General features: G+C 39.6%; 1 protein-coding gene across 1 annotated transcript in view; it reads right to left on the reverse strand.

Moving 5' to 3' along the window:
* PIK3C2G (phosphatidylinositol-4-phosphate 3-kinase catalytic subunit type 2 gamma) overlaps window positions 1–17,480 on the reverse strand; it is a 196,655-nt gene that overhangs the window by 31,382 nt on the left and 147,793 nt on the right. Inside the window, exons 27-29 of the mRNA XM_021535187.3 lie at window positions 13,770–13,962; window positions 13,071–13,192; window positions 8,366–8,474 (exon numbers count right to left, since the gene is read on the reverse strand). Coding sequence (XP_021390862.3) covers window positions 8,366–8,474; window positions 13,071–13,192; window positions 13,770–13,962 — 424 coding nt within the window. The remainder of the gene's footprint in view (window positions 1–8,365; window positions 8,475–13,070; window positions 13,193–13,769; window positions 13,963–17,480) is intronic.

The raw sequence follows: 17,480 nt of genomic DNA on the forward strand, positions 1-17,480 counted from the left end.
GAGACTACACTCTGAGCTGTGTAGTCAGCAGGAAACTCACCCTTGGCACAGGACTGGCCCCAAGTACCTGACCTCGTGTGTGCCTCCTGAGGCTCAGATATTGTGCAAACCTCCCACCCACAGCAGCTTAATGGACACTCAGGCTGAAAAGCTCCATACACAGTTAAATCCTACCAGAAACCCACAGGGAGTGAAAGGCACGATCATATTTCACCATCCTGTTTAAAAGACTAATCCACCTTATGTACTGCTTTAACTATTACTTTTATGCACTGACCTGTGCTGCTCTAGTGAACATATATAACAGGTAGTTACATCCAGCTGGAGAGAATTAAAACAATAAACCAAATCCCCAGATTTCAGTATTTTGCAAGGTAATAAAAACGTGAATTCTTAAATGGACTCATGACTCTGAATCAAAGCTGGACAGTAATTGCATTTTATTAGCTTTCCATAAAGCCATATTTCAGAATGGCCATTCTTTAATAGGGTTAGAATTGTTACATTCATACTGATGTTACATGGACTGACACTGTAATGAATGGGTAGGACAAGGGACTTTTCAGATTCCAGCATTAAAATGTCACCATTGTTTCTTTCCAGTCAGTGGAAAATAATGTGTCTCTTATCGGCAAGATGTACTTCATGTAGCATTTGTGTCATTTCAACTTGACAAGATGTAGCATAATTTGTGCAAGAAAAAAAGAAAAGCAATGGGGTAGTGACAAAAGCAGCTAGTGAGGAGTTAACATGTGGTTACAGCAGACAGAGGAACAGATGTGTATATTTAATGGAGAGATAAGATTTAGAAATCTGGATTTATTTTCACAGTTGCCTTTCATTTTTCACTCTGTTTGGAGTTTTTCCTTCCGCACTGATATTTTCTTTAAAACAAAAATCAGGGGGAAAAAAAGACAAAAAGAAAGAAAAACCAACATAATTGTTTTCCTTGAATTGAGTGACAGATCCTTAAGTTATTAGCAGTGGACTGCCAATACACCTGTCTGTACTGAGCACGAGTAATTATTCTCTCATCTGATGAAGACGGCTTACAGGGGAAAGCCTATACACCTGCCACAGCTTCAGGCAGCTTTAAAAAGCAGAGTTATTCCCTAGGGGACCTTCACTTGCTCTTTCAGCACAAGTCCCAAGTGTAGGAAATCTCCAGGGTTGAGAGTATATTTTTGGCAGCCCAGCCTTTGTTTGACAGCATGAAAATAAGCAGAGAAACTCAAGTGGCCCTATGACTTCAAAGATCTTGAGAGAAGTAGGCAGGAGGTGGAAATAAAGATACACAAACTGACTTGAAAGAGAAATACGAAATTCCACACTGAGCAGCATGGCATTCTTTCTGCTTCCTCTCCACCTACTCTTTCTGCAATAAATGGAAATGCAAGGCAAGTAATACAAACCAAGAGGTTTGTAAATAGGAGGTGCAGAGATTGTTTCAGGCAATAATTCCAAAATCTCATTCCAAAGGAGAGAAGGCTGAAAAAAAAAAAAAAAAAAAAAAAAAAAAAGGACATTTTGTTTAAGTTCAGGAGTGGAAACATGCAGAACTTAAAACAGGCCTGGACAGGCATGGACCTGCTGGTGCCACAGCTGAAAGGCAAAGCTTTCTTGGCCCCTGGGCCCATCACACTCAGCTGAAGCCTGAGAGGAAGCAGCAAGGCTGATGTTAGCAGAAGGAAAACAAAACCTGAATGGAACAGATCATGTGGCAGGAGCAGATGCAGCACGTTGTCCAGGGCAAAGTGCTTCAGAAGTGTCTCCGTGTCTCCTGGCTGTTTGTGCAAATAAGAATTCTTCACACTGTTGTTTAAAAGACAGCAATTTCCCCCTGACCTGTGCTAATCTGCCTGCTGCAGGACTCCATCACTTAGACTTCCACCAGAAAATGTGTAAGTAAAATGTTGTCTTAGGTTGGAAATGGGGGGTGTATTCTGTTCCCATCTGGTGGGGCAGGTATCTTCTGTTCATGGGGCAGTTTGCTTTATCTCTTCCACAGCCAATCCTCCTTCCAGGAGATACCTTCTGTTATTGGGCCATTAATTATTAATTATCTTCTGTTCATGGGCCAGTGAGTGTCCCTACATGGCTGAGAAAATTCCATCATCTCATGGGGAGATGCTCTGCCCAGGAGAGGAACCAAGCATTCCTACCTGGATACAATCTGACCTGGGAACAGCACAGCAGCCTTTGCCTACTGCATTCCAGAGGAGCAACTTTCTTCCCCACTGCATTCCCAGAGGAGCAGCTTTCTTCCCCACTGCATTCCCAGAGGAGCAGCTTTCTTTTCCACTACATTCCCAGAGGAAGCCCAGGCCCATCTCCACCAGCCCTGGAGCTCCAGAGGAAAACTCCCCCCTTGTCCAGGATCCCTGCTCCAGCAGAAGCACAGCTGGCACTGCAGCAGGACTGAGTCACCATGGGATGGGACTGCTGCCACCTCCCTGACCCACAGGCTGTCAGGTCAGATTCTGATTCTGTCAGGGTTGTTTTGTATTACTGAATTGTTTATTATATTTTTATTTTCTTCCCTAATAAAGAACTGTTATTCCTACTCTCATATCTTTGCCTGCGAGCCCCTTAATCTCAAAATTATAACAATTTGGAGGGAGGAGGTTTACATTTTCCATTTCAGGGGAGGCTCCTGCCTTCCTTAGCAGACACCTGTCTTTTCAAACCAAGACAAATGTGTAAATGTCTTATAAAGTTCCCCCTTTTTCAGCAGACCTCTAAAAGCCACACTGAACTTTCAGGTGATTCCTGAATCAGTGAGACCTCCATCAGCTGAACCCCAGTTATGTAATGGAGCACAGAATTAAGCCTGCACCCAAGCACACTGCTAAACAAGATCAGATCTATCAGAGCTTCGAACATATGTGTGAGCTGTTTGAAGGTGCAGAGAGCCTATTTCTAACCCAGCAGTTTTTGTTACACAGAAATGACTGTGGGTGGGAATCTCAGAGACCTTGGGGTTTTGGCAGAAAGGAGGGTACTGAGGATGACCAAAGCACCCTTTCCCCCATTGGAATTCTTACCTTTAAATCAGCAAGTGAAAATTCCCTAAAGTATTGCACACTTAAGAAGTCCTCCTACCATTTGTCTAAACATTCTTACCTAATAAAACAATAATCTTCAAGAGGTGATTCTGATATTTTTGCAGATCACTCAGCACATTATCCCAAATGGGAGCATACTGGTCTGTCTGTCTGTAACTCACAGACCTTTTTTCAGCCATTTAACTCAAAAGGCACAAACTCCACCTTTACTTGCACTAGGATACAACTGAAAAAAAATACTTCAGTGGCCTTGGGGGGCTGGCACAGCCCTGCATGATGGCAGCATGGTAGAATTTGTCTGCTGCTCTCCATCAGAGACTAACCAGAAAAGCAGTGTGCAGTTTGTGAAACACAGCCAGGTTCCAAGCCAGATTTAATTTCAATAGAAAGAAAAACAGCCTCCTCTCTGCTTTCAGCTTTCTTTTCAGCTGTGCTAGAGTAGATTTGGGGTCAGAGAACACCCGTGCTCCTATTATACTTTCACAGGATGGTGAATCAGCAGGAAAGAAAGCAACCAGAGAAAGCGGACCTTGGTGCAGCTGTTGTAACTTCAGGAAAGGACAGGGGAAGAGACAGGACTTTGAATCATCCCCATTTTGGCTCTGCTGGATGCCTTGCCACAGGAACACAGGAGTGGTGGGAGTTCAAGGGACCCACATACCCAAAAAGCACTTTGTTCCCCCACTTTATGTACCCTCATACAGCCATGTGGGAGCTTTTCCTTCATCTCTGCAAATCCCAAGGTGCACCAGTGAGTAAAATAGAAATGAAATATGGGAAGCTCTTATCAAACTGATTACTTTTACAGTGTAAAACATTAGTCACCCAAGAACAATGCTGTGGTCCAGGTTTTTACTATGTACTTGAAAATGAGTGAACATAATTTACAATCATTTCCATTTACATCCTCTTTAAAGTCTTTTTACTAAGCCTATAAGTCACTATAAAGCTGTTTATAGAACCTAGCCACAGCTGAAACACCATCACTGTTTGCTTACTTGCCTGCACAAGGTTTATCTTCACCTCCAAAATCCTCAGTTAATTTGGATACTTAGAAAATCTTTATAGACTCAAACTCCAAAATACTTTTTTTTTACTGACTAACCTACTGTGCATCTGCACTTAATATTGTGTTTGATACTGGGGCCAAAACCAGACTTAATTAATGCAAGCTTACCTTGATTTTGTGTCCCCAGGCAGTGCACAACCCTTCCTATGACACAGCCATAAAATGAGGAGCCACCAGGGCAGCTGTACTTTATGTGATGAGATTTGGGCTACAATCACTATCCAACCCATCACTCAGCTGCAGTTGAGTGAAACAGAGAAAAATACAGCAATGGGCAGCAGCTGTCTTTTGTCACAGACTTGCTTTATGCTTTTAGAACACATATTTTTGTCCTCTTCCATGTCAGCAACTCTCAGTTCAATATTTCTTGGTGCTTCACCTCTTTTTGGGCAGTTTCTTATTGGGCACCTCTTATTGATGATACCACTTGGTTGTTTTACCATTTAATGAAGCAAAACTCAAAGATTCTGGAGATGGTTGAGAATTTTGCCCTGCAGATCTAAAAAACTCAAGTATTTCATTGTATGCAGATGATAAGTCAGTCAGCAGTGGTGCAGCTGGCCCAAAACGAAATATTATTTTGCTGTGATCAGAGATACTGGCACTGGTCTGGCACAAGTAGAATGAAATAAAAAAAAATAAAAAGGTGTTGAAACCTGTTTTATATCATGTCCTAATTGACTCAGTCTGACAATGAAGATGCATAAACTTCTGCATGTTAGTGATTGATGTAATTAAAACAGTTTGTTCATGAACACAGTCTGGTGAAGGAGTTATTTATAGCAGCGCTAGCCTGAACTTAGAAAAAGTCTCCTATTCTAGGCAATTCTTCAATAAAATCAACTAAGTGAGGCTTATGCTTAAGGTAAACCACAGACTTAAAAAAATGCCTTGAATAGGGATGGACATGAGCACGTTTAAACATTTAAACTGGTCCAAAAGCAAATATTTCCATCAAGTGATGCTCCTGCATTTACTGGATCTGCCACTAAAATTCAGAGATAGAGGAGGAAAGTTTCTGTTCATTAAAGAAGGGTTTGAAGAAATGTTTAATTCCATTTGAGCTCCGGTACAAATAAGAAGACAGCTGTTTTCCACCTCTCCTCCTTCATTCCAGCCATTTAGCAGAAAAGGTCAGTGACATTCTGACTTACTCTCAATTATAATAAAATTTTCATAATCAGAACTTAGTCTGGACTAAAAAGCTTGCACTTAAGGCATGGCTGAGGAAGGAATTTGGATGTAATTAGATTCTTTCTTCATTTCTAGGATTCATAATTACTTGATTGGTAGAACCTGTGTGGACTGGACTAAATTCTTCAGAGCAGAAAATGGTGCCTAGTCATTTAGGCTAATGTGTTTACAGAGATTACAAGTGTTACAAGGGTATTTTATAATGAAATAAAAGCTCTTCTCCCTATCTCAGACAGTACTCCAGCCTACTCTACAGCTACAATAAATTACATTTACAATTCAGCATAAAGAAATGACTTTAGCAAGAAAGTAAAAGGAATCCTGCTCTACAGGCAACTGATCTTCCTAGATTTCTTCACAAATTTATGAGTTAATTATTTATTCCTACATAGTTTTACTATTTCATAGGAATGAGTTTGATAATGCTTGAGAACTGACAACTCACTAAACAGCTTCAGCCAGGCTCCTTAACATTTTGAGAAAAAGGACAAATTTGACTGCCAAGTTGTCATAGGCACAGAAAGGGATGAAATAATTTATTTTTATCAAGAAAACCTCCAAGCTTGGCTTTAAGCTCAGACTAAAGCCAAGAGAGCACCATGATATTTTTAAAAGAATCATACCAAAGTGAAAAGTAAAAGAGAAGGGAATACAAAGGAAATTATCCTCCAACTGCTCTCCTTGTTCTAAGTGGGTCAGAACACATCAGTATTTTCTAAATTTCTCCCACTTCCCAGCAGGAGAAGCATATTGAGGTAAAAATAACGATTCAATGTTTATTGAGTATCAATAACTTTAAAGGTTAAGATCCAGAATTGCAGGTTAGCAAAATGATTTCCTACATTCAGCAGCATTTTAGGATGGAAACAATCTGCTCATTCCTCTGCTTGTTATCCCTTGCCCTGCAAGTCCAGCACACCAAGAAGCAGCACAACCCTCACAGGTAAAAAAATTGCTTTCTTCTCCTCCTGGTTCAGCCCTCCAGGCTGTACTAGCCTGGAAATTTCTTCCCTCTCAACAGAATCAATATGTGGTGATAGTTATGAATAGTTATATAAATAAATCTTATTCTTGATTAATATAATGCATTACTAAGCAGCTTGGTGTTTGTGATGCATGTTTTTCTCAGGGAACCTTGTGATAATTAATGTCATCACTGGGTGAGGAAGCTACAGCACAGCTTCCTAAAAAAGTTTTAAGTTCTGGATCTAAGTAATTAAAAAATATACTTACAAATGATGCAGCCAAGTTTTTCATAACAACACACTTCAGATAATGACACTGATTTCCCAAAAAGCTTTTCCTTAAAACCAATCTTATTTTGTGGCTCAGAACCACAGCAGTGCCTGTCCCCGAGCACATCTGCCCAGAGTTACCTCCAATCACCTCCGTGCTGGTTGTGTTCCAGTGCTGGCAGGATGTCCCAGCTCCAGGGGTGTGTGCTGGAGGTCCATAAAGGGAGGAGGAAGGACACTGGGAAGGACCCTTGGGTTTTCTGAGGAGCAGGCCAGGCAGCCTGCTCTGGCTGAGCACCACCCCATGGAGCAGGAGGCACAGCAGAGCTTCTCTACACCGCTGGGAGATGTTAGCAGGCTAATTTTTCAGCTGTAGATTAGGATTCTGCACAGCAGTGCTTGGCCCAAATTGAACATCCCTGTACCTTCTAGCAGTCCAGAACAGAGCAGAAGATACTGAGCTCTTCATTTCTAGGTCACGGACTTAGGTCAGCTTTTCCTCTGCTGTGACCCATGGCCCCAATGTGAGGGTCAGAGAGGAACCACAGAATCCTCAGGGCTGGAAGGGACCTCTGGAGATCTTCCAGTCCAACCCTGCTGCCACAGCAGGGTCACCCAGAACAGGTGACAGTGGAACACCTCCAAGTGGATTTGGAATGTCTCCAGGGAGACCAATTCCATGACCTCCTGGGCAGCTGTTCCAGGGCTCTGCCACCCCCAGTGCATAAAAGCCCTTCCTCATGTTGAGGGGAAACTTTTTGTGTTTTACTTGCACAACAATCTACCCAAACTTGAGCAGATTATTTGGCAGTGTCAGTCAAAGGAGCCAAGCATCCAAGTCAGCTGTTCTTACCAAATTATGTGTAACTCAGTGAGACAAAAAGATTTTTATCCTCTTTGGAAATCTCAATTTCAACTCAGGGCTCAGAATCCACATTCATATTAATAAGAAAACTTCTGTTTGTTTTGCACATGGACAATTTCCTCTTTAATCTCCATTACAAAGTTACAGCTGGGAAAGTTATATAGCTAGGCAGGAAACATTTTTTTTTTTCCCCTGCAAGACATTTGAAATTTTGGAGATCAAACATCCTGTCATACACTCTTTTAGCTGTCCCTACTATGAAACCCAAGCAGCCCCAGTTTGGGCTGTGGCCCTGAGGTGCACAAGGCTTTGTGCTGGCCCAGGCAATGGAAAGTCAATGTTTGTTACAATTCTGACTCTCAATTTTTAAGCAGGAGGAGAACCTCAAACCTCAGAAAATGATAACGAATAAAAAATGAGAAAACACCAATTTTAATGGACACAATGCATCATTCTGATATTATTGAAATGTTCTGGGTTAGGTCTTATGTTTGCAAAACTCTCTTCTACCTGTTAAATACATTTTGAAAAGAGTATTTCTGGGCTGAAAGAATGTAACTTTTCATTTAACAACTGTCAAAATTGGACTTTTCAATATTTCAAAGCTTACTTCTTTTTTTAGATGTTACATTCCTCAGAATCTACTCCTTACTGTCAAAAATTCAGTGAATCACTACTTTTCAAAGGCAGCAAAGGAAGAATAGTTTTTTCTGAAAAATGCCCTGCCAGGTCTAACAAACTATTTCTCAGTCATACTTGTCTTTGTCTTAAGTTTTGATGAATGCTGCAATGGTTCCATCCCAAAATGCATCATTAGAGAGGCGTCACTTATGTATTTTTTTTTTCTCCAAAACAGGCAATGGAAAATTTCCTGAATCTTTTGGTGAAATGCTACTAGAAATGATGTGCAAATAAAAGAAATACTGGAAATGCTCACATTAGCCAGTTTCCTGGAGCCACTTAATAGCTGCTTCAGATAGAGGTTCAAATCCTTCACTCTCTTATGTTCAAGATCCGTAAAAGGTAAATGCCATGAGTGGGGAAATCTGCAAAAGAATATTCATAAGCAAAACTCTTACACTGTATTTACTGAAAATATTTCCAGCTGAATTTAACAGAAGAAAGCCAAGACTTCCTAAGAGGTTTTGCAGGTAAGGGTAGGAATGCTTACAGGGTAAGCTTACAGGTCACATTACACTCACTCTCTTCTAATAATTTGCTGGTAAATTGTCTCATACTGAAGCACTTTTCCTCTCTAAATAATTAATTTAAAAGTAAATAAATAAACAAATCCTAAAAGACACTTCTTTGCACTTTATGGTCCCTAAATAGATTTAAATAACTGGCCCTTTATGATCCCAAGAAAATATTGCCTTTTTGCACAACATGTCTCTGATCTCAGCCCAGAGTTGACATATCCTTACCACAGAACATTGAGCACCAAAGCCTTACAGCAACAATGTGACATTTGATAAATATATCATTGCTTGCATTTTTACCTCAGCTATTTAGAGTGTAGATAAGATTTTCAGAGTGGGCCCCTGATCCCATATCTAATTCCAGGTACTAGCATAATAAAAATAATAAATGAAAACAAATGATCATCACATTAACAAAATCAATCCCAGCAAAAGCAATAACAAAAAAATAGCAAAAGTAATATTCTTGCAGAATTTTTATTAAGATGAATTTAATTTTGGGTTAGTAAATAAATTACACATGCACAGAATGGCCTTGTGTCAATTTTCAAGTACTTTGGTGGTTGAAAATGTCAAAACCTCCCATTTTTTTTACTTGAATCATATTTGCATTTTAGAGACAATGCATATTGGATCAGTCAAAAGGTTAGAGTTTTAGCAACACACATAATCAATTTATATTAACCTTGCCCTGACAAAGGGTATTTATCTCCCAGGCTGAAGGAGCATTAGAAAAGCTATCTGTGTTAAATTGCACATAATGGGTTTTGTGATACAGGTTGCTAATAGCAGGATTCATAATTAACATTATGCTTTATGTCCTCTAATGTATGAGACAGAGTAAGTGGAAGTTTTCATCTGGTTGTATTTCATGTCCCACCACCACCACTGTAAATAGTCAAGTGTGTCTTGTTTACAAACCTCTTTCTTTTCTGCTGATGCCTTGGGAAGGCTGCCCTAGAGCAGAGGCTGGACAGAGTTACAGGATAAAGTAGGAATTTATTAAAAGGATCTCCTCCATGGATCCACCTTGGGCAGCACCAGAGCCCAGCCAGGGCTGCACCCAAGATGAACCAAAATGGTCCCAAAGTGCACGAGCGCTCCCGGGGGCTCTCCCTGGGATCAGTTCTGCTCCATTTACACCTTGGAGTTCATTGTCCCATTCCAGCTTTAGCCCAAGCAGTCCCATCCTGCTTGTTTTTCTCTCTCCAGCCCACGTTGTTTGTGCTCCTGGACCTGAGATTTGGATCATTTGTCCTTGGTCCCCAGCTGGACAAGGAATTGTTTTGTCTCCCTATTCTGTGAAGAGAGCTCACCATCCCTTAATATGAAGCCCAGGCCCACACACTAAAGCAGCACAGAATCTGAAAAATATAAAAACTAAAACCCGAGTCATCACTGCTATGAGCTTTTTTTATCCAATAGATCTCAACTGGTGTCTGAAGGGTTCAGACAAAGATCTGTCTAGTTTGTGATACACTTGGCCAGCCTTTAGGAAGGCAGCTGCAGAATTCTGTAGGGAAAAAAACTCAGAGCTGGTGTGACTTAGTCTGGGATTAAACCATGCTGCATTAATGGATGAACTTCTGATGGTCCCTACCCATGGCACTGGAGGATCAGGGCTCAGTTAGGGGCTGAACAGATGGATAGGAAGATGTGACCCTTCCCTTACAGTGGCAGGACACACAATGAAGAGGGAAAAGTCACAAAACCCTGGCTCATGACACGACCCTGTTTCATGACACATGTGAACAGCACAGATAAAAATAGAGCCCAGGTCATCTGGAACACAGAGGCTTCTTTCAAAGGGTGGGAGAGGAGACCAGTTTGGAAGCAGTTTAAAATGAATTAGCCTGTGTAACACAAAGAGAGAGCTCTGGCTGGAAAGTGCAGGCCCTCAGAAGATGCAGAGCACAGGGGCCAAACAGAGGACAGAGAAACTGCAGATGGAGAACCCCAGTGACTGCTGGAGTGAAGGACAATGTGAACCTTGTGGTGGCACTGAACCCTTTCTTTAAAGCCCTTCTTGCTTTTGATGGATCCTGGCTGTGCTGTAAGTGGCCCTGCCCTTGTGAGTGCACTTGTGTTAGAAAAAGTGAACTTTCCAACCTGATACTTAGCCTCTACTTGAAATGGATCAGAAAAATATCAACCTGCACAGAACATTGCATTTCCTACTTGTCTGAACATTGTCCTGTATCTAAGTTATGTCACCTATGTGTTTTGTTGGGTGAAAAAAATTTGCCACTTCATAAAACAATAATTAAACACAATTAATCCCCTCTCAGAAATCAAAAGAGAAAGATGGTAATAGAGTGCAAGGACTTGCTTAGGGCAGCTGTGTTTCTAACTTGTAAATATGGGCTGAATGAACACATGTCAATAGCAAAATTTCAGATTCTGGGAACTCCGAGCTTGTGCCATATGTTTCTCACAATACACTCAGTATTTAGCACTTGTATGAAGCACTCTCATATTTCATTGCTTTCTCCTAATGAGACATGAATATGTACAATTCTATAAAATCATTACAAAGAAGAAACCAAGTCCTTTCTGTTAGCAGTTCCAATTATTCTAGCAATATTAAATATTTAATTTTTTTTAATCAGACACTTTTAAACTGATTTTGTGATTACATTGTGGAACAAGGCTTTTTCCTTTCTTTGAAGCATCTGGCATCAGCCAGAGCTGGAGCTTTGTAGCACACAGACAGACTAATGGTCTGATATGGCATGGCAGTTTCAGTAATAGCTCCTTATAAAGAAATAATTAGGTTTTTATTGTTAGATTAAAATTTGGGATATGAATGAAAAACCTCCAATTGATGAAGTTCTGTTGGAATACAACACAAAATTTTAACATTAAATAATGTGCCTATCAAAAAACATGATAAAATGAATTGTTTTAACACAATTTTAGGGAAAGATCCTGCAGTGACAGGATACTGCTGAGACTGAATTATGGCAATGAAGCACTGGAGCTGCTAAAGACAGCCTCAGTATATGCAGATGAACCCTCTGTGAGTTCTGAAGTGCTCTTCAGCTGTGAAAATGTTGCAAATGATTTTATCAGAGGTAGATTTATCTGAAAAATGACTAGTACTATTTTTAAAATTCACTACAGGGTTCCTGAGGTTTATGTGTTTCCAAAGAGAAATGTATTTTCTTTTCAAAGGGTTCTGCTCACCACAGGAAAAATTCACAAACAGGTACTTGTTAAATATTTTATTTTACAACCCAATAGTTATCCTGCAAGTATGTCCAAATCAAAACCATGATTCAAGCAATTTCAGTATTTGTTTAGTGAAATTTCAATTCTCACCAGCTGCTGCAAACCAGCTCATGTGAGAAAGCCATAATGAATCAAATTGGAGTCAATAAAATCCCCTCAGGCAGGAGACAGATTCTCTAGAATTAACTAACCTTAAGCCATTTTTCAGAATGTTTCTCATGAGCTTGAGGGAATATCACCCTTGGATCTGAAATTCATGGATTTTAAGTTCAAGCCATGTTGTTTGTGGCTATTTACTTCATGTCAAATCCAAAGACTTGAATCTCAGCTTGGTTCAACTAAGCTGCTTGTATTTTAGGCCAGCTTTATGGGTTTTTTTGTAGATTGAGCTTGAAGGGCTTGTACCAGGTGAGTCACAAAGACTCAGTCCTGCTTGAGAGAGGACTACTTTGTATTCTGGTGTATGGAGTACAAGGTATATGATATATCATATATCATATATGATATGAAAAAATCACTTGTATTTCTGAAGATGGGCATTACATAAGGCAAAGCTGGTTTATATAAGACATAAATAAACCATGGGACTCACTACCCCAGGAAACTGTAAAGAAATAACATTCAGAAAATGAAAAGCAGGAACAGACATGCACATGGATAGAAAGTAATATTCAGAATTATTGCAACTAATGACAGATTTTTCAAAGGATGTTAAACTCAATTATGTGTGACACAAAGTATTGGGCTTGGTTGGGGGCAGGACAGTACATAAGATTATTGTGTATTTCTCAGCTGGGGGAATGTGCACCACGTTGTAAAATGTTCATGACGGTGCTAGATTTCTGTTCTGATCCACTGTGAACATTCATACATTGCTTTAACATATAGATCTTGCTATGAGTTTTGATAAACATCATAAAGAAAGTAAAAAACTATTAAGGCACCTTTAATTAAGTCAATTTAATTTGATTATTAATTTCAGGAATAGTTTTGTCAGGCCCAAGCTGTTCCCCTTTTCTCCTCCCATTAAAAAAGGAACAAAACTGCTACAACGGTCTGTGATTCAGTTTCTTCTGGGGCTGAATAGGAGGCTTGACAGAATATGTCACTCTGGCTTTGTGTTTCTAAAAATATATCTGCTGAGAATATTCCTACAGATTTATCTCAGCACAGAAGAGAGAACCACTTAACAGCAGAATAACATTGACTTACTCTGGGAGGGCATGAGATGGGAATTGCTTCTGGAGATGACTGTGAAGTTTTGAGAACTGATGGAATGATTTTTCCACAAAGGTGACCACATTGCAGGTTTGCACCACCTGGATGAGGTATACCTGTGTCGGGGGAAAAGAGAGGCAGAGCACAGAAATTATCAAAGAGACAAATTAAAAAAAAAAAAAAAAAGCACAAGAAAATATATAGGGTCATTTCAACAAAGAAAAACCTTCCTTTAATGTAGTGCCAAGTGCCAGAGAATTCAGTTTGTAATTCATAGTCTGCTGCACGGGAAGAGAAACTTGCCTGGGTAGCATACAACTCAAACACTGAAAGATCATTGCAGTGTGTGAAAACTAATAGTGCACCATTAAAGCATCATATAACAGCCTCCAATTTCTATTAGGCTTCCTAATTTTGTGCCATGCTTTCCTTCTGGATGTTTTAATTAGCTCCTGATTTATTTTTCACTATAGGGAATGAACTGTTCTCCTTAATGGCTCCCTGCAAATATCTGTCTGCCTGGTGCTTTTGCTCTCTGGTAGCTCACTGCTTATGGCACCACTATTCATCCCATGATACTTTTAAAGTAGCACAAGCACATCTTCTAAAAAGGAAGAGGGAGAGTGCATGATTTCTTGAAAGAGTCATTAAGGATCCAGGCAAATGAGGGCAAGCAAAGAACATAATACATACGGAGTCAGGCTTTCTGCTGAATCCCAGAATGGTGGCCCTGGCGATTGACCTCTCTGTGTCCAGCACCATCCATTCCTGGGGGACAGTGTCTGGAGCTGGAGGCTTTGCAGAGCTCCCCACTGACATCTGCACAAGCGTGTGGATCAAGTTATTGAGTTTAACAGGAAAGCACTCCAAACTTTCCTTTATTTTCCTGAAGAACGAACAAACACAAGAGGCACTAGTTATGCTTTTTTTGTTTGTTTGTTTGTTTCCACTCCTTGACACCTCTTTTTATGGATCCAAGTCCAAAAAAATCCCAAATTCTAAAGCTTACCTCACATACCCCACCATACACCAGTCACTGCTCTTTGCACTGCAGCACGTGAGCCCCTGAGCTCCAGTGCTTAAAGGAGTGTTCTTGCCACAACCTGTCTCAAGGCTCAGCTGGAGCAGCTATTCCTCATGAGCTGGATTTCTTTCAGACATCAGGGACAAGCAGATGATTTCCATGTGTGTTCTGAGGAGACCCAGGGTTGAACAACACGTGTTCATTTTGCTGAGCAGGACAGGAGGCACTAGTTATGATTATATTTATTTTTGGTTACACTAACCTCAGATGGGCTTACACGTGTTTGAGCAAGGCTCTTGGATTCAATTTGTGATATAGCTGAGCATGATGTGTTGCTAAATCCTCTACCTAGCTCTTAAAAGCTTGATCCCTGTGGAACTGCTTAAGATGAATTTAAAAAAAAAGATAAATTTTCTCCTGGTATCTTACTCCATCTCCTCCCTGTGCAAGGGGAGCCAGAACACTGTTTTGATTGCCTAGAGTTTTGAGATCTTTCATCAGAAAAGACACAATAGATTAAAAAAAAACCCTAGATAAACATGAAGATATGTACTGCAAATGTGAGAGTGAACTCAACTTGAGAAATAACACTACAAGATAATCACAGGTCTTTGAAGAGTGAGATGCAGTACTCTTTAGAAAACACTTGCTCTCTTGAATTCAATTGCTAATTGAATTTTAAGACCTATTAACTTCTGATGGTATTTTTTTTTTTGTTTCCCTACTTATTTCTATACCTCTGTGAAGATATCCTATATCTCTTCTGATTGTATAGAACAACAATCCATTAATTTCAAATTGTTTGGCAGCAAACCCTCTACCAAATTGTCAGGGGGTTGCTGTGCTTCCTTTTTCTTTTTTTTTTTTTTTTTTTCTATTTTAATCTCCCAGTTTTGGATTTTATCTAACTAGGTTACAAGTGCTGACACCACTCTTAACCACCTTCATCATGCCTTGTTCAAAGCTCAGCAAATGCTTCACCTGTCATTTTAGATTGGATTTTTATTCATGGGTTTTCTGTGAGTGGGTTGGAATGCGTAGTGCAATCATTTGAAATCGAGTCCATTCATAGCATTAGCCTGATTTCCATGATCTCACATGCTCTGGCTAAAGTCTGTAGCTTCACAGATGAAACCAAACCAAACCTCACCCCCCTGAAATTCAGATTTTATTCAAAATATGCTAATTAGGCATAGTAAACGGTGGAAAGATGTATATGTTCCTCCTAATGTAATACAAGGAAAGGTACCTCAGAATTGATTTGGTTAATTATCTTAATTATTAATTACGTTCTTTAGAAACAGATACAAACTATTTACTAAATTAAGTAAATTAACACTCTAATGTAAAACAAGAAAACAAATCTCCTTTCAAAATATTAGTACAAAATCAATTCAGTGATGATTAACCAGGCTGCATCAGGGTGAACTCTTCCTTTTTAACTCCTATGTGTTTAATTTAATGTGTAGTTTAAACACTTCCTAAATCACTGAGACATTAGGTTACAGAATCTGTAACTGGCCATATTATGGCAGAGCAGTTAGGGAATTTGCCACATTATTATAAAAGAGAGAAGTCATAACTTTGCAGCTAAACACACTGCATTTTAATTTACATAAAACAGACCTCAGATTGTAAATTACTACTAATTCAGACATCATCACTACACAGAACTGCCTGATATCAGACTACCACTATTCCTTCCATGGGGCCATTAGGCTTCTAAAACACTTTAAAAACCCAGATTGCTAATCACATACTTTAAATCTAAAACAAAGCCTTGTGTTGTCATTGCTGCACATTTTTCCTGCGAGTTATTTGAAATAATTACATCTAAAATCAAATAAGGACAGAAGTATGAGTTGTTTTCTCCCCCTCTCTGCTTTGACTGCATGCAGTCATCTTTGCTAAGATAGAAAACATTAAGCAAACCTTATTATATGTAGTCAATTAGAGAATTCAAGGCCTCTTTGCTATTCTTTGTCTCCCCAGCAAGGTGGAACAACTCTGCTTGTGGCCCTCTGCCCTTTCTTTCAAGGGCAAATTGGCTTGAGGAAATCCTTTTTCCCAAAAGCTGGTTCCTAACTAAATATGGAGCAATGGGGTGCATCAAACCCATGTATCTTTATCTTTTTGAGATTTTGCAGTTTATTTTTGGCCTGGATCAGTTCAGTGACCCAGTTTATACACTGTGGGTACCCAATTCCCCTTTCCACTGGCATTTTTAAAGTTCATCCTGAGGACCAGGAAACTTCCAGTGGTGGAAGTTTTTTCTTGGACTCTCCCAGATCCCCATACACCTTCTTTTCTCTAGCCACATTAAACTCAGCAATAGTTGAAAGCAGTAAGGTCGTGGGTAGTGTTTGTAAAAATCCTCCTCTTTCTCCCTGGCAATTACCATCTCTGCCTGTGCCCAAAGCTGGCTCTGCCTTCACAAAGATGACAAAAATTTTCTTATTTATTTGAGAGCTGTGGTAGCATGGAAAATTAGTGCATGATGGTCTAGAGATAGCTAAACTAAGTGAACAGCACAAAGGGTATTAAAAGCCCAGGTTAATCAGAAGAAAACTGGAAACTGTCATTAAGTAGAGTAATATTAGCAGCGAATCCAGATATTGCCAACACAGTTTTTGGGGAGAAAAATGCTATTTTACACATGTTTACCATGCAGATTGGTATCTGACCTACTTCTCAGAAAAGAAAGTTAAATATCTGGGTTTATTGGAAAGTAATGACTTTCAGCTTTCCACCTGCTGAATTGACTTTGAATTTCAGATTTGGCTTCTTTCCTTCTACAGAGATGTCAAATTACAGTATCAGGTAAAACATGAACAGACTGGCTGGCTGCTTGTGTAAAAGGAGATGGATGAAAAGTTTGGCTGATGTTTTCATGAGTGAGTAGTGGTAGTTTGCCACTTTAGTTTTAGGAAGCAGACATTCCTTATGGGCCTTATGGGTATTCTGAGGGCTGGTGCTTAGATTTTTCAGGACACAACAGCCTTTATACACAGCACATACAACCATTATTACTGACTAGTTATTAAGATTTTAGCCTTAGTGGATATTTCTTTATTTTTCTTGATGATAACCTGCTTCTCATTTCCATCTAGGCCTGAAAATCATTTTAGAGTATTATGAGCAAAATTTATTTCCATGGGATGCTCAGATGTTAATTAACAGAGTTTCATTTATATTCCACATTTCCATCCACGAATTTACCAAGTTCCATTTTAAAACAAGTTGAGATATATGCCCACATATTAATAGAGTTTTCTAGAATATTACTGCTTTCAGCAACAAACCTTTTATAATATGAATTCTTCAAAAAGCATAAATTCAAGTGGGAAATCTGCCTCCTTCTCCTTTGGGGCACATACACC

This window comes from Lonchura striata, chromosome 5 (assembly GCF_046129695.1).
Source record: "Lonchura striata isolate bLonStr1 chromosome 5, bLonStr1.mat, whole genome shotgun sequence".
In the NCBI taxonomy this organism is placed as follows: Eukaryota; Metazoa; Chordata; class Aves; order Passeriformes; family Estrildidae; genus Lonchura; species Lonchura striata.